The sequence below is a fragment of the Myotis daubentonii genome, chromosome 2 (genome assembly GCF_963259705.1).
Source record: "Myotis daubentonii chromosome 2, mMyoDau2.1, whole genome shotgun sequence".
NCBI lineage: Eukaryota > Metazoa > Chordata > Mammalia > Chiroptera > Vespertilionidae > Myotis > Myotis daubentonii.
This window is the reverse complement of record NC_081841.1, coordinates 127527068-127548650: the sequence shown is the minus strand read 5'-3', so window position 1 is coordinate 127548650 and position 21583 is coordinate 127527068. Positions and strand designations below refer to the sequence as shown.

Genomic DNA, 21583 nt, shown 5'->3' with positions numbered 1-21583 from the left:
AGTATTACCTTTTTTTTTTTTTGGTTTCAAAATTCATTTATTTATATTCTCACAAGAATTTGAACATTACATTTGACATTTAAAGAAAAGGCAGAATTATTAGTCTTCAACTTTTGTAAACTTTAAAAGGATTATAAAAACATTTATACTTTTTTTTATTTACTTCTGTGAACAAAGTTTTCTTTGATGATTACAATCAAGAATTCAAAGAGCTCATTCTTAAAATGTCTTGATCAGCAATTGATAGTACACATTTCAAGTACACATTTTTATATTAAAAGTTATGAAGAAAAGGTTATTAAAATTTCTACCAAAAATTTGAAAAATATATTTGATATTTATACAAATTCAATGTTTAACATTGTCTCTAATACTGTGCATTTATTTTTTAAAATTACATGGTGTGAGAAAGCAATGGCATTTTTATTTATTTATTTTTAGTCTTTATTGTTGAGATTATTACATATGTCCCTCTTTTTGCCCCCATTGCCCCCCTCCACCTGGTTCCTGCCCCGCTCCAGGCCTTCGCCACCCTATTTTCTGTGTCCATAGGTAATGCATATATGCATATAAAATTTTTGTTTAATCTCTTCCCGTCCCCCGTTCCCCTAAGTATTACTTATCTTGATCATACAACATTAAAGTTAATTCCCAATGACACAGTTGACTTTTAAAATAAATACTTTGAACCATAGGTTCTAAATCTGCAAAAGTTTTGGCCCAAAAATATACTTAACAATGACCACACTGCTAAAGCAAGGGTTTGGATCTCCAGGTCACAACTTTTAAAATAGTGACGGAATAAATTCTAATAATAAAATCATACTACTCTTTAATTTTACCACATACGTTCCTCCACTCCCCCCCACCCTCCCCACCCCCCGCCATCTCCCTCCCTTCCACTCTCTCTAGAAATCAATGAAAAAACATCCTCAGGTGAGGAATAAAAACAACAACAACAACAAAAAACTACTAAAAAATAAAATAAGAAATATTCAGATAGAATGAGAAAGCAAATAACATAGCTGAGTAAAGCTACTGCAATTAAGCACAAAAGAGCCTAAGCTTGCTAGCCACCACAGCCTATTAGAAATAAGCTATGCTAAACAGGTTTCTTTATCTAACAAAAGAGGAGGGGGATGGAGGAGTACAGTTTCCTGATATATGTCAGGAGTGTTCTACACCTATATAAATTAGTTAATCATCACACACACATTATTCTCTTTTATCAGAGGTGGAAACTGAGGCCGTGGGAGATTAAAAAATAACTTGTACATTGCCGAAACCGGTTTGGCTCAGTGGATAGAGCATCGGCCTGCAGACTGAAAGGTCCCAGGTTCGATTCCGGTCAAGGGCATGTACCTGGGTTGCAGGCACATCCCCAATAGGAGATGTGCAGGAGGCAGCTGATCGATGTTTCTCTCTCATCCATGTTTCTAACTCTCTCTATCTCTCTCTCTTCCTCTCTGTAAAAAAATCAATAAAATATATTTAAAAAAAATAAAAATAAAAATAACTTGTACAAAATAAAAAATCTAATGAGATTTAGATTAGAACTCAGATTTTTGTCCTCAAAGCCTACATTCTTTCCATGTTAATATAGTTACCTCAAAAAGAAACAAACATTCACCGGAGATTTTTTTTCAGTTCAGAGAGAAATGGCGCGTGGGCTTTTACAAGAAATAATATCAACACTAATAAAAGAGAAAAATGGTAATTGGCGTACGACGATACCCTTTTCATTGGCTAATCAGGGCTATATGCAAATTAACTGCCAACTAAGATTGGCAGTTAACTGTCAACAAGATGGCGGTTAATTTGCATATGTAGGCACAATGCAGGGAGGCGAAAGGGAAACCAGGAAGAAGCCCCCTGCCACTGACAGTGATCGGAAACCCAGGGGGGAGCTAAGAGCTGGGGGGCAGGGCAAAGGCGGCCCTGGGGCCGCCTTTGCCCTGCCCCCCAGCCATGATCGGAGAATCAGGTGCCTTTTCCACCCTGGCCAGTGATAGCAGGAAGTAGGGGTGGAGCCAGCGATGGGAGCTGGGCACGGTCGAAGCTGGCAGTCTCAGGAGCTAGGGGCCCCTTGCCTGGACCTAAAGCGAAGCCCACGATCGCGGGGCCGCTGCAGCTGCGGGTCCCCGCTGCCCGGGCCGGACGCCTCAGCCAGAGGCATCCTGCAGGGGCAGGGGCGGAGCCCGCGCAATCGCGGCGCCACCCGCTGCCACTGCAGGTCCCCGCTGCCCGGGCCGGACGCCTAGGCCAGAGGCGTCAGGCCTGGGCAAGGGGCCGATCCTGCGATTGGAGGGTGATGGGGGTCAATGCCTGAGGGCTTCCCAGTATGTGAGAGGGGGCAGGCTGGGCTGAGGGACACTCCCCCCCACACACCCAGTGCACGAATTTCGTGCACCGGGCCCCTAGTATATAATAAATAATTATTTCAATTGTATTAAAAAAGATGGAAGTATGATCATGTAGATTTAGTCTTTCTGGACCATCAATGATCTAAATATTAAGGGGAAATGTTAAGGTGCAGTTCTATGAAGACAATTCTACATTGAACTTTACCTGTCAGAGCATCAGCTATCACAATGACTGACCTTTTTCAAAACCAGTTAGAAAAATATTCATACCCTGTATACATTTACGGTCTGAATGAGGATAATATGTTATCCAAATAAGCCCATTGAATTTCTATTCCTAAAGCTAATTGTTTAACAAAGTTTCATGTAAAAAAAAATTTAAAAATTTATTTAAAAATGGGGAAAAAACACCTCTCTGACAGCTCACAGGAATTTGTTATCATACTTTCTGCTATGTAATTTTCCTTAGATACATTCACACAAAATCCACTTGGTACAACATTTCTGTAGTTCTTGGCATACTAGAATGTCACAAATTTTCATTTGCTAAAAGTATACCAGGCCAAAATACTCTGATAGGCTTACTAAAATGATGATCATAACCTTACTTAGTTTTGAGAAAATATGAACAGAAGAACAATGTTCTAATATGTCTTCCTGTAGACATTAATCAGAATCCCATATCCTATCTAATAAAAGAGAAACATGGTAATTAGCCGTACATCCGCTACCCTTACCATTGGCTAATCAGGGCGATATGCAAATTAACTGCCAGCCAAGATGGTGGCCGGCAGCCAGGAAGCATGAAGCGAACATGAGGCTTGCTTGCTTCAGTGACAGAGGACTCCAACGTTTCCCGCCTGCCGCTGCCGGCCTCTGAGCTTGCAGTTTGAAACATTGTTACAAACATAGAAGCTAAACAAAACCCCAGAAACCTGCTTTCAGCCAGCCAGCATCTCAGAGCTGGAGTTGAAACAGTGTTTCGATTTTAGAACCCAAATAAACCAGATACCTGCTTTCAGCAGCGGAGGCCTAAGAGCTGGAGCCAAGCCTCAGAGCTAAAGCTGGCCCAGAATAAAAAAGAAAAAAAGAAAAAAAGGAGCGGTTGGGAGCTTCAGTCACCCACCAGCCTGAAAACAGCCCTCAGCCCCTCACCCAGACTGGCCAGGCACCCCAGTGCGGACCCCCCACCCTGAAGGGTGTGTGACCAGCTGCAAACAGCCATCATCCCCTCACCCAGGCTGGCCAGGCACCCCATTGGGGACCCCCACCCTGATCCAGGACACCCTTCAGGGAAAACCAGCCGGCCTCCACCCGTGCACCAGGCCTCTATCCTATATAGTAAAAGGGTAATATGCCTCCCAGCACTGGGATCAGCGGAGCCGCGAGGCCTCCCGGCACCGGGATCAGCGTGACAGGGGGCAGTGCCCAAACCCCGATCGCCCTGCGGCTCTGTGTGTGACAGGGGAAGGCGCAAAAACCCCCTGATCTGCCCTGCTCTGTGCCTGATAGGGCGGAGCTCCCCAACCCCCTGATCGCCCTGCGGCTCTGTGTGTGACAGGGGGTGACGCTGCAACCTCCCCATCGACCCTGCCTTGAGTGTGACAGGGGCCGGTGCCCCAACCCCCCAATCGGCCCTACCCTGAGAGTGACTGAGGGTGGCATCACAACCTCCCGATCCGCCCTGGTCTGTGCATGACAGGGGGCGGCGCCCCAACTCCCCAATCAGCCCTGCTCTGAGCCCGACCAGGGGCTGCACCTAGGTATTGGGCCTGCCCTCTGCCACCCGGGAGCGGGCCTAAGCCAGCAGGTCGTTATCTCCCAAGGGGTCCCAGACTGCGAGAGGGCACAGGCCGGGCTGAGGGACCCCCCTCCCTCCTGAGTGCACAAATTTTTGTGCACCGACCTCTAGTATGTTATAAGCTCCAATATAGTGTTTATTTTTCATTTTTTATTTTATGTTCCTTCCCTGATATTATAATAGTTGCATTCCACATCCATGCACTCAAAAATTTTTAATTGAATCCACATGTTAGGCACTGGAGACACAAGGAAAGAAATTGTCACTGTTCTCAAGGAACTCACAATTTAGTAGCAGAAAAGATTCAATGAAACCAACAATAAATTACAAGAGAATATAATACACACTACGATACATGACTCCATATTGTATTGATTGAGTCAACAAATATTAATATACCTATTTGTAAACCACTCCAAGAAGAATTTATACAATTACCTCTTGAACATACCAGAGAAAATAAATCATAGTTAAAAACAAAATAGACAATGATTGTAAAAAAAATTTTTTTTAATCTAAAAATACTGTCCGACTGGTGTGGTTCATTGGTTGAATGTCAACCTATGAACCAGGAGGTCATGGTTCGAATTTTTGGTTAGGGCACATGCCCAGGTTTGGGGTTCGATCCCCAGTGGGGGGCATACAGAAGGCAGCTGATCAATGATTCTCTCTTATCATTGATGTTTTTATCTCTCTCTCTCTCTTCCTTCCTCTCTGAAATCAATAAAAATATGTTAAAAATATACCTACATTTAAAATAGCAATCATTTTTAATCCTATAGCAAATAATAAACAACACATCGTCAACTCCAAAAAAAGGAATAAATTTACCCTTAACCTCAATATCAAGTTTAATGTTGGACAATAGCTTAAACCTTATATGTTATAACAATTTTGAATCATGTTTTTTAATATTTTGTTTTAAATTTGAGTTGGTTTTGTCTATAATTTTCTTTCCATTTAACCTCCAAATTAATGAAAGGGTGATTATATATAAGAAGAACTTACCTTTCAGCTTGAAGCTTAGTGGTTTTTACTATCAAATCCTGAGTCTGTTCTTTTGCTGCCTAAAATTATAAACATACCTAATATCAGTACATTTCAACTTTATTATACTTCATAAAACTGATACTACCACTTACTGGAGTTTAGACCTACAGCAAAGGAGATCATACTCCAGAACTCAAAAGTTTATAAAAACACTCGAGTCGTAATTAAAACGTAAGTTTTAAGGCTCATATACTTCCTTTACCAAGAAGAACTCACTCAATGTTCTCAAAACATACATCATACTAACACTTACAAGAAAGAAAAAGATATCAGGATGCTGACTAAGGAATTTAACAATTTGTGATGCTTTTTGTGAAACAGAAGCACTGGAAGAACAAGTTAAGGATGAAGAATATGACTTGTTATCCACATGTTGAGACACCATGAGACCTCTAAATGGAGTTGTAAGTTTAGTCACTGAAATACTCATCAGAAATGGCCAAGACAGAGATAAAAATTTGGGAGTTGAGATATAAAAACTACCTCTCATAGAGAGTTTTGGTGAAGATTAGAAACAGCCCTACCTAAAAGACACAGGCTGCTCCTGACCAAGTTCCATACCAAGCAGTCCTCCCTTCCCACAAGCCAGAGCTGAAAGAACCAGGGGCAAAATCCTGAAAAATAAGGTGTTCTATCCAAGAATAGGCAAATATTTATAAAGTGGATTAAAACGAAAGACAGATTCTCTCAAAGACCTGAAATAAGGCAGTTATTAATGAGAGAAGAAACAAATGGTTGTAAGACAAAAAGAGACAGAGGGTCTAAGCCTTGAGGGGATATTGAGTCAAGAGTATCTACACTAATAAAAGACAAACATGCAAACTGACCGTACCTTCGCTATGCCTTAAGCCACGCCCACCAGCCAATCAGAGCGACTATATGCAAATTAACCCAACCAAGATGGCGGCCGGCAGCCACGGAGTTGGAGCAAGCAGGAGGCTTGGTTGCCCCAATTATGGAGGAAGCCAAGCTTCCCACTTGCCACGGAGGCTCTGAGCTCCACTTAAAGCAACAAAGTTTCCATTATAGAAGGTAAATAAACCCCAGATACCTGCTTTCAGCTTGCCATGGCCACGGAGCTGGAGTGAGCAGGAGGCTTCTCTCCCGCCCGCCCTGGCCGGCTCTGAACTCCTCTCAAGGCTACAAAGTTTCAATTATAGAAGGTAAGTAAATCCCAGAATAAAAAAAAGGAGAGGCTTGGAGCTTCCGTTGCCAGGGGGCTTGGCCAGCCTGAAAACGGCCCTCAGCCCCTCACCCAGACTGGCCAGGCACCCCAGTGGGGACCCTCCACTCTAAAGGGGGCTTGGCCAGCCTGAATACAGCCATCAGCCCCTTACCTAGGCTGGCCAAACCTCCATGGGGTGATGGCGCCCACGGTGGGGGGGGGGGGGGGGGGGGGCCTTGACCAGTCTTCAAACAGCCATCATCCCATTACCCAGTCTGGCCAGGCACCCCAGTGTGACTCCCACCCTGATCCAAGGACACCCTTCAGGGCAAACCAGCCGGCCCCCACCCATGCACCAGGCCTCTATCCTATATAATAAAAGGGTAATATGCAAACTGACCCTAACAGCAGAACGACTGGGAATGACTGGTCACTATGACACACACTGACCACCAGGGGGCAGATGCTCAATGCAGGAGCTGCCCCCCGGTGGTCAGTGCGCTCCCACAGGGGGAACTCTGCTCAGCCACAAGCCAGGCTGACAGGTGCCAGTACAGCGGTGGTGGTGGGAGCCTCTCCCGCCTCCTCAGCAGCGCTAAGGGTGTCCGACTGCAGCTTAGACCTGCTCCCCCCTAGCAAGTGGACATCCCCCAAGGGCTCCCAGGCTGCCAGAGGGATGTCTGACTGCCAGCTTGGGCCCAATCCCCCAGGTAGCGGGCCTAAGCCAGCAGGTGGACATCCTCCAAGGGGTCCCAGACTGCAAGAGAACATAGGCCAGGCTGAGGTACCCCCCCCCCATTGCACAAATTTTTGTGCACCCGGCCTCTAGTATATACATAAATTCACTAGTAACTGGAAATTATAAAAATTATAAAGTACTAGGACTCTATCCAAAAAAACCAGAAACACCACTCAGAAAGGATATATGCACCCCTATTTTCATAGCAGCACAATTTACAATAGCTAAGATTTGGAAACAACCTAAATGCCCATCAGCAGATGAGTAGATTTAAAAACTGTGGTACATCTACACAATGGAATACTATGCCGCTATAAAAAAGAAGGAACTTTTACCACGTGCAACAGCATAGATGGAACTGGAGAGCATTATGCTACGTGAAATAAGCCAGTCGGAGAAAGATAAATACCACATGATCTCACTCATATGTGGGATATAATGATCAACATAATTTGGTGAACAAGAATCGATCCAGAGACAAATGGCAGGGGAGAAGGTGGTTAGAGAGCAACCAAAGGACTGTATGCATGCATATTAGCATAACCAATGGACACAGACACTGGGCCAGTGGGGGCTTGCCCGGGGTGGGAATGGCTTGGGGGGGGGGGGGGTGTCAATTGGGGAAAAAAGAGACATATGAAAATTTTAGACAAAAACACACAGAGTGGAGGGCAGTCTGTTAAAGAGAGAATACCAGAAAAAAACACACGAAGGTGGCTAGGGGTCATTTTCATGCTGGGTCAGTCCAAAAGAAAACTTCTGCTGCTAACGTTTCTAGAGCTGCATTAGATTTAAAAACAGCCCCCAACCACCACCATGTTCTGGGTTCTTAAAGGCCAAGTCCAGATTGTCAATGACATTTTCTCTTACGGATTTATCTACCTCCCCTCAGTCATTATCAGAGCCCCACCCCATCTCTAGGGAAGCTATTTTGAGTCTGTTTTCCTTGCAACCAGATTAAGTGCCCAAGAAATAGTAGATATTTTTAAGAAAATAGATTTAAACCTAGACAATTCAGCAGATCATGAACTTTTAATGAGTGGTGTCAAACAGGATAGCTTCCACGATACTCTTCTAAAATTATTACTCTTCAAATCCAATAACTTCTTCAAATGTTTATCTTTCCTAATGTCATTTTGCTTTAAAGATCCACTTCCATCCTTTACCTTGCCTTGTACAATTTTTTAAAATATTATATTTTAATTCTAAAACTTATTAACATATTTTAATATGTGTGAAAAATAGTGCTTTGCTAAATCAATATCATAAAATGCTTATTAGCTTCTTTTTAGCCTCATTAATTATTAAATAGAGGGTATGTCTTACAAACACCACCATCAACTAATCACTGAAATATGATACTTGAGCAAAATGTTATGCAATTAGAATTTCTGTATTATTTCCCGACTCTTCATTTATAAATTGTGGTAATAATTCCAAGTTAATGTTTAATAATACTAGTAAAGATTACCCTAAAATAATTTTAGTCAATTTATCTTCAGTGTTAAAGATGATTATTTCTCATTAAATAATAAAAACGACTACAAATGTAATTTATTAAAGTACAACCACAGCCAAAGGGATAAACCATAGCATACCAAAAGATTTCTGATTAAATTTCTGAATGCATCTCATAATATTTTCTAAAATGTCCTAAATCCAAAGCATTTAGAAAAATTAATTAATTAAATTATAATACTCCATAAGTCATTATAACACCCTATAATGTAAAAGAGAGAGGATATACTTCTTTTTATAAATAAATGAATTGAAAACATTATTCTAGAGTTGATAGTATAAGTGGGTACAATTAACACTATATCTAAATAAATTAGTGCCAATAATTAAGATTTGCAAAATAACACCTTCTAATCTGAGAATAAAAAATGAATGTATCATACATGAGTGAAATCATATGGTTCTTGTCCTTTTCCACCTAACATTGCACTTAGGATGGTGAACACACAATGCCATACAGATGATGTATTATACAATTGTACACCCGAAGCCCATAAAATGTTATTAACCAACAGTAACCCCAATAAATTAAATTAAAAAATAATGAATGTAAACAATAAGTAGTATAAAATATTTTTAAATATCCTATACTAGTAGCCCGGTGCACAAAATTCTTGCACACTAAAAGGGAATTAATTGCCCTAAGCGGTTTGGCTCAGTGAATAGAGCATCGGTCTTCAGACTCAAGGGTCCCGGGTTCAATTCCGGTCAAGGGCATGTACCTTGGTTGCGGGCACATCCCCAGTGGGAAGTGTGTAGGAGGCAGCTGATCAATGTTTTTCTCTCATTGATGTTTCTAACTCTCTATCCCTCTCCCTTCCTCTCTGTAAAAAATCAATAAAATATATTTTTTTAAAAAGGGAATTAATTAGCAGAGATATTTTAATATTGCTATTTGTCCTTTCTCTATAATAGAAGTGTGAGAGATGAAAGGAAATTAGTAAAATGTATATGAAAATAATATATAAATTTATTAATAAATAAACAGTAACAAAAGGATATAACAAGAGGCATGATATAAAAACGACAAAAACATGATATGAAAACAACAAAAACATGATATAAAAACAACAGTGATGCAAACAATGACTGATAAAGTGATTAAACTTATTCTAATATCTCCCTGTACACCACATTAAGACTGAAAACACTTTCAGAGTGCTTGACTAATTTCCCTTGTGATGAAGTACTTAGAACTTTAACTGTAACATCACATGCTCTTCAAACTCGAGAGAAAGCAACATATAACTGAGCATGTGCAAAAACGGGTTCAGGTAGGAATATGTCTACTCTGTCTAGAGTTTGTCCTTGTGATTTATCAATAGTCATCACAAATGCTGGCATCACGGGAAACCATCATCAAATCAATTTAAATGGGAGGCCAGTGTCAGATGGAGACAAATTAATTCTTGGAATCAGAACAGCCTCTCCCCTCTGCAGATCCTGTTAATACTTCAGCTTTGATAATGTTAGGTCATAATCTTTTGATAATAAATCTGGTACCATTACAAAGACCCCAGTTACTATTGAGATTTCTCAATAGCATGATGATTGCACCCACTTTCAATTTTAATTTATGACACGGCATTCCCAAAGGAGTAATACTATTAAGAAATTCGATGGGAAAATTTTCCTTTTCAGCATCATCTGTGGAATCAATGGAATCATCACTCAAATATGTGTGAAAATCTCCATTGAGTATATCCAAATTTTCTTCATTTAATTTTTGAACATGCTCATTTTTTGGACAAAGAATTGCACATTTAGATATATTTTTAATATTATCTACAGCAGTGGTTCTCAACCTTGGCTGCACATTAGAATCACCTGGGAATCTTTTTAAAATCCTGATTCCTGAGCCTCATCCTCCGGAAATTGTTTCTTTGTTATGGGGTGGGGCCACAACATCAGTAACAAAGAAACATAATTAAAACTTTATTGTGGGGAGCCGCTACAGTGTTTTGGATAGGTTCAAGCCTTGGACTGATGAGAGGGCACATCATCGCCACGTGCAAGTCCCAGCTTGGAGGGCAGGGCCCTCCCAGCACAATTATAGCCAACAGTTGTAGTTGTAAGCTTGAACCTATGGTCCAAGCACGTGGCCCCACATGCCTGAGTGATGTAGGCTTGATAGAGTTCAGTGCATGTAGTTGAGTAGGATTGAAACCCAGGAGAATGTTGTAAACGTCTTGGTCATGCCCTTACTTTGCCTCGTAGCATCTGCTATAAAATAAAGGCATGGCTGTGGGCATGGTCACTGCCTCTCAGAGAAGCAGCGTCCCACCGAGACTCGGCTTTCATTCTCGTCTGTCTTTTCTAAGCCTTTCAGCCACCAACCCCCACTCAGGTTCACCCCTGGCCATGCTGGCGCGGCACACTTTAGAAAGATATGCCTCCACGCTCGCAGGGCGGGTTCTTGCCTCAAACCCCACCCTTACAGGAAACAGCTCCGGGAAACAGCTCAGGGGAGGGCGCGGCCATTGCCAAGACATCCCCTGCTGGACTGACTTCCTTCCGCTTGGTCGCGGTGGTTGTGATCGTGATGAACACCACCCAGGGTTTTTATATAAGTAGATAATAAAAGGCTAATATGCAAATTAACTGAACCGGATGCTATGATGCACACTGACCATTGAGGGTAGATGCTCAATGAAGGAGCTGCCCCCTGGTGGTCAGTGTACCAGAAGCCAGGGTCACAGCTGGTGAGCTCAGCGGTGGTGGCGGGAGCCTCTCCCGCCTCCACAGAAGCGCTAAGGATGTCCGACTGCTAGCTTAGGCCTAAACCAGGGGTGGGCAAACTTTTTGACTCGAGGGCCACAATGGGTTCTTAAACTGGACCAGAGGGCCAGAACAAAAGCATGGATGGAGTGTTTGTGTGAACTAATATAAATTCAAAGTAAACATCATTACATAAAAGGGTACGGTCTTTTTTTTCAATAGTTTTATTCATTTCAAACGGGCCGGATCCAGCCCGCGGGCCGTAGTTTGCCCACGGCTGGCCTAAACCATCAGTTGGATATCTCCCCAGGGCTCCTGGACTGCACTGTGAGAGGGCACAGGCTGGGCTGAGCACCCCCGCCCCACCAAGTGCACAAATTTCGTGCACTGGGCCTCTAGTTCAATATAAAAAGCTATGAGGAAATCTTGCAAGTGCTGGAAAGAAAAGTCAAACAAAATCAATTACTACGCAACAAAAGTAAGTACAAAAAAGTGAAAAGAATATATAGAAGTTCATATGATTATTTAGGTATTGTATAATTAACAAAGATCTAAAAATTAGAAAATAAATATAGCAATAATATTTGATATGTTAGTTAAGAATAAAAAAATTAAAAACGCTAGGAAAGCTAAAATTTTAGAAACAAGAAATTGACGAGTTCTGCAGACAGATCACACAAGTACCTACAATTATTCTATGGAACATGCATAGATTCATGATTCTTCCTATAATAATTGTAGCTGACAATAGGTCCAAGAGAAGCTTATAGATAAAAGTTTGTAATAAAAATGTGAAGGTAGTAGAAATAATGATGACTGAATTTTAACTTAGGAAGAACCTATTCCAGAATCACATGACTGAGGGTAATTAGATTAAATGCTAACTCCACAGTCAAAATAGAGGTTCAGAACAGTTTTAATAAACAGACTATGAGTAAAATTATACATATTTTCCTGAGATTTTTTTTTTTTTAGGCTGAGCATGAATCATAATTAAGCTTAAATTTGAACTTACTCCTAAGGCTTTCTATTAAGAAATTATTTCTGCTGGACTTACAGCATATATGTGGGATTGAAAGGTTTATCAAAATTCTACACAGTTAGCTCTGTACCAGCCAGATCAAAATATAAAGGCTTCTGGAGTTAACAATATTACCAGCTTCCTATAGGGCATTGCCGGGAGCCGGTCCATGCTTGCTGTTTCAAGGGACCTGGCATATATGGCATACTTTTCTTAATATGTTTGCTCACCTTCTTGGCACTATGTGTTTTAACCAAGGTCACCTCTGAGAAAGGTTGTTTCCCCAGGTAGGGATTTTCCCCTGAAGTTAGGGAGGGAATAAAACCCCTTAACTAAGTGCCAGGCGGGTAATTAATCACTTTAACTACGAACAATCATGCTTAAGCTACATAATCTTTACTCCCTGGAATGGAGATAAGAAACGCCCTAACCTTTGGAATAGAGATTGATGGGATTGAATCAACTGGTATAAATACAGATGTAACAAGACAGAAAGACAGAACTTAGAACAGAGAACCTACAGACAGAAGAACTTCGCTGGAGAGAACATGGCAAAAGATCCTGGACTGAACCTGACTACAGAAATTGGCAAGAGAACCTGACTAGAACATGGTGACCGAACCTGGCTAGAGATCTCAGACACAACCTGGCTACTGAACCTGACTGGAGAACCTGGACAGAACCTCTCTGGAGATCCTAAGCAGAACCTCTCTGGAGATCCAGACCAGAACTTGGCTGGAGATCCTGGCTAGAGATCCTGGCTAGGCTGCTGATAACTGAGTGCTGTCTCCGTGTCATTCCTTCTTCGCCGACTCCGTCTACGCCTTTGGGAACCCCTGGACCTGCTGGGGTTGGACCCTGGCAGGGCATGATGTAGTAGATATCCATACATTTTGTAGACCTATCTAACAGTTACTTTGCACCAGGAACTATGCTAAAATCTAACCATTATACAGTACCTGTAAGCGACTTGTCATATCTTGACAACAGCTACTCATTGCTTGAACATCTTCATTTATGCTTTCAAGTTCCTAAAAGGAGAAAAGTAACACCATTAAATATACTGTTAAAATTTTTTTTCTTCTCTTAGCCAAATCCTGATTTTCAACCCATGAATTTTTTCCCCCAAAACATAACTAAATATCCCATATTTAAGACTGGAAATGATTAAAAAGAATAACATCTAGTGTTAGAAAAGGTGTAAAACAAACTAGTGAAATAAACAATGGCAAATGCTTAACTGAACCAATCTCTTACTATGAAAATATGTCACAAAATCACATTTAGCTTCATAATTCACTGTTACCTTCTTTTTTCTACTTCAATTCAGTGCCTCATAACAGAAAGATATGCGAAGAATGAAAGTTTCAGTGGTAGACTGGGTCTTACGGTCTGGCCCCTTTCAACACAATGCCCAGACAGACGTTCTAGTAGAAACTGGACAGTTTTATGAAGGGGTGGGCCAACTGGGGGCATCAAGCAGCCAAGCCCTAGCCAAGTAGCTCAGCTGGTTAGAGTATTGTCCTGAAATGACAAGGTTGCAGGTTCCATCCCTGGTCAGGGCACATACAAGAATCAACCAATGATGTGGAAAAAAGGGAACCCTCATTCACTGCTGGTGGGAATGTAGACTGGTACACAAACTAGGAAGTCTGGTGATTCCTCAAAATATTGAGAATAGAGCTACTGTATGACCCAGCAAATCCCTCTTCTGGATATACACCCAAAAATCTCGAAATCATGTATTCACAAAGATATATGCAACCTTATGTTCACTGCGGCATTATTCATGGTGGCCAAGACATGGAAACAACCAAAGTGCCCTGCGATAGAGGACTGGATAAAGGAGATGTGGTACATATACACAATGAAATACTACTCAGCCTTAGAAAGGATAAAATACTGCCACTTGCAACAACATGGATTGACCTTGAGAACATTATTCTAAGTGAAACAAGTCAGTCAGAAAAAGACAAGAACCATATGATTTCACTTATATGTGGGATATAAAACTGAAACTCGTGAACACAAAGAACAGTGTGGTGGATATCAGAGGGAAGGGGGTGGAGAAGAAAGTGGTCCTAATATAAGGTGACGGGAGAAGATTTGACTTTACATAGTGGGCACAGTGCAATATACACATCTTGTAACATAGAAACCCACACCTAAAACCTATATGTTTATGTTGACCAATGTCACCCCAATAAATTCAATAAAAATATGTAAATAATTTTTCAAAAGAATGAATGCATAAATAAGTAGAACAATAAAAATTGATGTTTCTCTCTCTCTCTCTCTTTCCCTTCCTCTCTCTCTAAAATCAATAAAAATAAAAATAAAGCAGCCAAGCAGGGCTATAAATAAAACATGAGGATGAACCAGAATTAGGAAGTCACTTATAAGAATAAAAGCATAAATCTCAGTTCTAGAATTAAGATTTTTTCCCTTCTCCCTATTAAGTACTTTATATTATAAAAATTATAGCACCATATGTTTTAGATATTTTCAAATGCTACTCTTTATATCTGTCAATAATCAGTATGTAATTCAAATTACTAAACTAAGTTCTAAACTGTTTTGATATAAATAATAAAAGAAGCAGGTATCAATTGATATCAGCAATAGCAGATACACAAACTCATCTCACCATTCCCTTAAATTTTACCGTATAATATAAAAAGAATAGTACTATGACATTATCAGTCAGGTAGGTCAACAATAACTACTTCTAATATTTACTTTAGCTACCATATTAAATGGGTTTGCTTTGTAAAATAATAGAAATTACATCTCTTAATATATGACTTAAATCTAGAGATTTGCTAAATTGTAATTCAAGAGCTTTTTACACTGTAGTCTTTGAACTTAGAGTAAACTGTCTTCTTTTTTCCCTAATTAAATAAAATTATAGGTTGTGAAATACAACTAGAGTATGATAAATTCTTTAAAATCTTTTTTGTTATGTAGAATTTTCAAAACTATCCAAAAGTTGAGATACTATGAATGCCCATGTACATATTATCTGGTTCAACAATTACCAACTTGTGACCACCTTTGTTTCATCTCTACCCACTTTCTTCCTCTCTCCCCACCCACTTTCTCCTTCCCCCACAAACAAAATCATTTTGAATTCCAGATATCATATAATTTCATCCATAAACATATCCATATGTATTTCTACGAGGACTCAAAAAAAAGACACAATGCTATTTACATATCTAATCATTTAATAATATGTATGCATACAAGTCCTTTGGTTGATCTCTTACCCCCCTCCCTCCTGATAATAATCTCTTAATAACAAATATCTAATCAGTGTTCAAATTTCCCCAATTGTCTCAATTTTTTACCAATTTGTTCACATCAGGAACTAAAGAAGATTCAAAACAGTAATTAATTGAATATTTCTTCTTTTTTTTTTTATTGCTTAGAGAGAGAGAAAGAGAAACATCAATTTCTTGTTCCACTTATTTACTCATTCATAGGTTGATTCTTATATGTGAACTGGATCAAACCTGAAACCTTGGCGTATCAGGGAGGCTCTCTAACCAACTGGATTATCTAACCAGGGCCCTCCCCCTCCTTCCCTCCCTCCCTCCCTCCCTCCCTCTCTCTCTCTCTCTTTTTCTTTCTTCCTTCCTTTTTTTCTCTCTTTCTCTATCCATCTTCTTTTTTTTTCAATTTATTTGTTGAAGAAACCAGTTCATTTGCCCATACAGTTTCCAACATTCCAGATTTTGCTGACAGTCTTTGTGCTGTTAATATACTCCTCTGATGCCTGCATTTCCTATAAACTGCAGCAGTTAGATCTAGAAGCTTGATTATATCTGGTTCCATTTTCTGGCAAGAATTCTGGTGTTGTATACCTTTATTAATGGTCACATATATGGTTTTTCCTCTTTTTGTGAAGGTAGCAGCAAGTGATGACTAAAGGCTTGATCAATGGTTCTCAACTGGGGCAGTTTTGCCCTGCAAGAGGGCATTTGGCATTGTCTGGAGACATTTTTTGATTGAAATAACTGGGGGGAAATGGTGTTACTGGCATCTAGTGTTTAGAGGCTAGAGATGCTACTAAAAATTGTACATTGTAAAATGTAGAATGTTGAAAAACCCTGAGCTAGACCCACATATTCAAGAGTGGTTGCAACTTCTAATCTAATTCTACCATTTCTTCTTCATTTATTAGCTGGAATCCTATATAATAAAAGCCTAATATGCAAATCGACTGAATGGTGGAATGACTGGTTGCTATCATGTGCACTGACCACCAAGGGGCAGATGCTCAACGCAGAAGCTGCTCCCTGGTGGTCAGTGCGTTCCCACAGCGGGAGTGCTGCTCAGCCAGAAGCCGGCCTCACAGCTGGCTGGAAAGCACAGCGGTGGTAGGAACCTCTCCCGCCTCCCTGGCAGCGCTAAGGAGCAGCGAGCAGGCAGGCGGTAAGCAGTGAGGGGTCCTGGACTGCGACAGGGCACAGGCTAGGCTGACCGCCCCCCCCCCCCCCCAGTGCACGAATGTCGTGCACCGGGCCTCTAGAATTTCTATAAAGAAAAGCTTGCCCTCAACAACCCTATATAATTGGTATGAAAGGTAGGATTAATGTTTAATTCTTTCCTTTTATTTCAAAGTTTTCAAAATAATAAGTTGGTTCTCTTATATCCACTAAAGATAACTAATGAGGGTTTTGTTCGGTTTTCGATATCATTATGAATTCACAGACTAAACATGTTTGATGTGTTTCAGTCCACTGAGTTATTCTTACTGATGCTCAAATAGTCCTACGTTTGGTCAGTAGAAGCCTTTTCAAGTAGCTCCAGTCTTTCTGATACTTTCCCAATCATCATAGACAGCTTTCTTACTTTCTGGTACTGATAACATTGTTTCTTTCAGTGGGAAAGGGTGTTTAGAGAGCCAAATCTGGATGTACTCATTGCTAGCTACCAGTTCTTCCTATTTTGGTGAACACCACTTTACTTTCCATTTAACCTTCTAGATTATTAGTCTTTACTCAATGAAAACCTACTAAGCTGTTTAAAATGTTTTTATTAAGTACTCATTGAAACCATGTATCACTCTCATACAACTCACACAGAAATATTAACTATGTAATATTATGATGTCATATTAACATAACTAACAATATATTATATAATGAAAATAGACCATAAAAAATAAAATTCATTTTACCTGATGATGAGTAGACTGCTCACTCAAGTATGATGAATCATTATTTACACACTGAAGTATTCATCTTAATTAATCTGAAATTTTCATAATTTAAAATGTTTTAAAGGAATTCAACCTTAATTACCTCCACCGGGGAAGTGGTTATCCAAGGGAGGTTTATTCAATGAGGGAATATCTCTACTGGAAAACTATTCAGAGAATTGTTATTTATTATTATCATTATTATTGTTTAAAAAGCTAAAATTCCACAGAGAATATCCTAGAAAAAAATGTTACAACTTTTTAAGAACCAGCATTAGTGGAAGTCACAAATTCAGAAATCACTCTAATCCACAGACCCAGATGCTTCTAGAGTAAATAGTTAAATTTTCTATTTGAACATGATACATGAATAGCAAATATGTCAACCTAATTAATAAAAATACTTAGTACAGAGTCAGGCATATAGTAAATTTTCAATAAATGCTTAATGAAAAGAGTTTACATACTTCCTTCACTTCCTTGAAAATGCTCACAAATTCTTCATTGATGGCTAAACTTCTGCGTTCAATATCTCCACGTAAATTTCTTCGAGTCCGCAAACTATTTTCAACAAAAAAGGTTGAAAGTGCCTTGAGAGCTTCCAACATTTCCTAAACAAGTGATGATAGAAGAAAATTATTGGGAACAATTTTCAAATGTTTTCATAAGTCTCGAGCCAAAAATTAATAAAATCATTTTCAAATAATTTTTTTCCATTAAACAACCCCCAAAATGCTGAATGACCTTCACATTACTGAACAGTACCAGTATTATTTCTGAAACATAATAAGGATATTCTTACTGTGTATTGTGGCATGTATACAAGGTTATTTACTTCAGAACTGTTTGTAATTGCAAAGATTAGAAATGACTTTAATGTCTATTTAAAGGGGATTGGTTAAAGAAATTATGATACATCCATTTTAAAAAGGTGAAAATTTGCCCTAGCTGGTTTGGCTCAGTGGATAGAGCACTATCCTGCAGTCTGAAGGGTCCTGGGTTCGATTCTGGTCAGGGGCACTTGCCCGGGTTGTAGGCTCCATCACCAGTGGGGGGCGTGCGGGAGGCAGCCGATCAATGATTCTCTCTCATCATTGATGTTTCTAGCTCTCTCTCCCTCTCCCTTCCTCTCTGAAATCAATAAATATATATATATATATATTTTTTAAAAAAAGGTGAAAATTCTTATATGCTTATATAAATCTTTTTCTGGAAGGATATATAAAAGAAATAAATACCAACGGTAGCCTGCAGGCTAGGAACTGAGTAAATAGAAGCAAAATGTAAAGAAACTTGGAGAGGAAGGCCTCTTTGATGTGACTTTTGAACTTAGGCCTCAGTGATAGGAAAGAGGCATCAGTGGGGGCAAAGCCTTCTACAGACAAAGGAAATGAAAACAAAGATCCTAAAGCAGCAGAAAGGCCAATGTGACTAAAGCTAAGGGAAACTACTAGAGGTTTTAAGCAAAGGAGTAATGTAATATACTTTACATATTTAAAAGTTTGTTCCAACTTTGTGAGGATGGGTGGTAGAAGGGGGCAAGAAAAGCAGCAAGTAGGGAAAAACTAAAACAATCCAAGCAAGATTTGACAGCAGCATACACCAACATGGTAGCAGTACTGCAGGTGACATTGCAAAAAATAGTTTTTTCAAGGTAGAGCCTATAAGACTTGTTAATGGATTGGATGTGGGATGTGAAAAAAAATGACAGGTATCAAACATTACTTACATGCTTCTTGATTATATGGGTAAAAGGTCATGTTCTTTACTAACAGTGGGGAGAGAACCAGTTTGGAGAAAAAGAGTTCTAGTGATGTTAAGTTTTTATTATGTCGATCAAGTAACCAATTGGAGGTGCCATATGGACAAATGATTGTACAAATCTGGATCTCCGTAGAGATGTCAGAAATAGGATTATAAATCTGAGAGTCATAATGCTTTTTGGTATTTAAAACTATGAAAATAAGAGAGTTCTTCTATAGAGAGATGAATAGAGGAGAGAGGACAGAGGACCAGGCCCAAGATATAAAACAGGAACCTAAATCTTACATATATGAATTCCTATAACCAAACTAACACACTATATAGTCTAACAGGCTTACCCTTCCATGTTTCAGTTAAAATGTTATTTTGAAATACTGGCTAGATTGACAAAAATAGTAAAGCTATTTAAATTCAATTTAATACTTAAGAGAGAGAAAAAATATCTTTTTTGTCATTGTTGACACTATTACAGATGTCCCCCATTTTCCCCTTTGCCACACCCCCTCCTCAGGCCTTCACCACACTTGTCTTTGTCCATGGGCTCTTTAGACTACCGTCTTGGAATGTGTTAGGGCTTGGCTACTGCATTTACTGACTACAAAGAAGTAGTCAGTAAATGCTGAATGAACAAAATCACACAGACTTGAGTGTAAATTACAACTCCACCAATTACTAGTTATATGATGTAACTTACACTCTCTACATACCTTCTTTTTCTCATGGGTAAAAGGAAATAATGTCAATTTATTGGAGTAGCTGTATTAAATGAGATAATAAATATCAATATTTGATACTGTTTTAAACACTTAATAAGTTGTATGATAAAATTAACATTTAATAACAAACAGTAAGTGCCTGGCATTTGTCTGAGCACTTCACCTGGATTCTTTCATTGAACCCTCACAACAATCCTGAGGTTACTAGCAGTATTCACAATTTAGAAATAATAAAACATAAGCTTAAAGAAGTTAACAGATTAACTTAAATCATAATGCACCAATTTGGTGGTTTTATCTAATAAGTGGTAGCCTAGAAACAGTCTTACTCATTATATTATACTGTTATTTTTTACACACAAATTCTTACCGACAGCTTGTTTTCAGTAACCTACAAATTTATAAAGCTCAGTGATATATTATCACTGAGGCCAATTTACTAGAGACTCGGTGATAGAGAAGAGATCACCAGCTATGACAGGAGCTAGAAAGTCCAATCTAAATTTCAGGAAATACTTGGGTGAGGATGTGGACAATCTATTTTGTACAGATATACAGCTTGAGCCCACAAATCACAGGAAGTACTTAGACCAGTAAATATTATTTCATCTTAGCCACGAGCAAGTTCTTTCGCGTTGCCTTACATAAAATATAACATAAATAAGAAGTAAAATAATGTCATATTTTAATTGTTTTCACTTGTCAATGGAAATGCTCAGTTACACCTGACCCTGCCCTCCTGGTCCTCGTGTCCCCGACTCACGGTGTCTCTTGTATTTTGCGCTTTGGCATCGGTTTTTTCTCCTACCCTCTCCCAATTCAGACCCCAACAACCCCGAGGTTTCGCGAGGGGCCCCACGCTTTTCCTCCCAGATCCGAACTTATCAAGAACCTTTTCAAATAGGAGGGATACCCAGGAAACCGCTTTCCTTTCCCAGGGCTCCTCGCCTCCCTCGTCACCCTCCCCGCGAGGGTCCGGGGTGTCCTCCCGGCGGGGGACTGGGTGTCGGACAGAGGGTCCCGGTTCAGCCTCGCGGGCGACGCACGCCCCAGTCCAGCCAGCTCCGGTTACCTTGTCGTTGTCCAACCGCGTCTCCAAAATCTTATGCAGCTTCCGCGACAGCGGGTTGTTGGGTTGCGCCGAGGGCCCGCCTGCCCCATTGCTGAGGCCGTTGGCAGCCCCGGAGACGGGGACTGCGACTGCCTCCGCGCTCCCCTCGGCCATAGCGCAGGAGTCCGCCCCCAGCTCTGCCGTGGCCGCCGCAGACCGGCAGCCGAGTACTGCGCGTGCGCTGGGTGCCGCGCATGCGCGGGGATGGCTCTGCAGGCACCGCCCCGCTCTGCCAGGCCCAGGGCAGCGATAAGGCTGGAGAAGGTAACGAGAGGCGGAGCAAAGCCCTCAGCGTGAGAGGAGGGGACCAACGTGGTCTGAATTGCAGTCAGGTTTAGCGTTCTGGGTTAATATTTATGGGATTAAAAGGATTTCATAATCCTGAATCTATGAGAGTATAAGCTGATGTTA

The 21583-nt window shown here is 40.3% G+C and overlaps 1 protein-coding gene across 2 annotated transcripts in view; it reads right to left on the bottom strand.

Annotated features, from left to right (window-relative positions):
- Window positions 1-21352, bottom strand: part of COG6 (component of oligomeric golgi complex 6) — a 119588-nt gene extending 98236 nt beyond the window's left edge. The window contains exons 1-4 of one of the 2 annotated variants that reach the window (XM_059684507.1): window positions 21134-21352; window positions 18049-18192; window positions 13335-13406; window positions 5173-5231 (exon numbers count right to left, since the gene is read on the bottom strand). In XM_059684507.1, coding sequence (XP_059540490.1) covers window positions 5173-5231; window positions 13335-13406; window positions 18049-18192; window positions 21134-21286 — 428 coding nt within the window. In that variant the 5' untranslated portion in view covers window positions 21287-21352. The remainder of the gene's footprint in view (window positions 1-5172; window positions 5232-13334; window positions 13407-18048; window positions 18193-21133) is intronic. The other variant, XM_059684506.1, reaches the window with a different exon arrangement.
- Window positions 21353-21583: the final 231 nt, after the last annotated feature.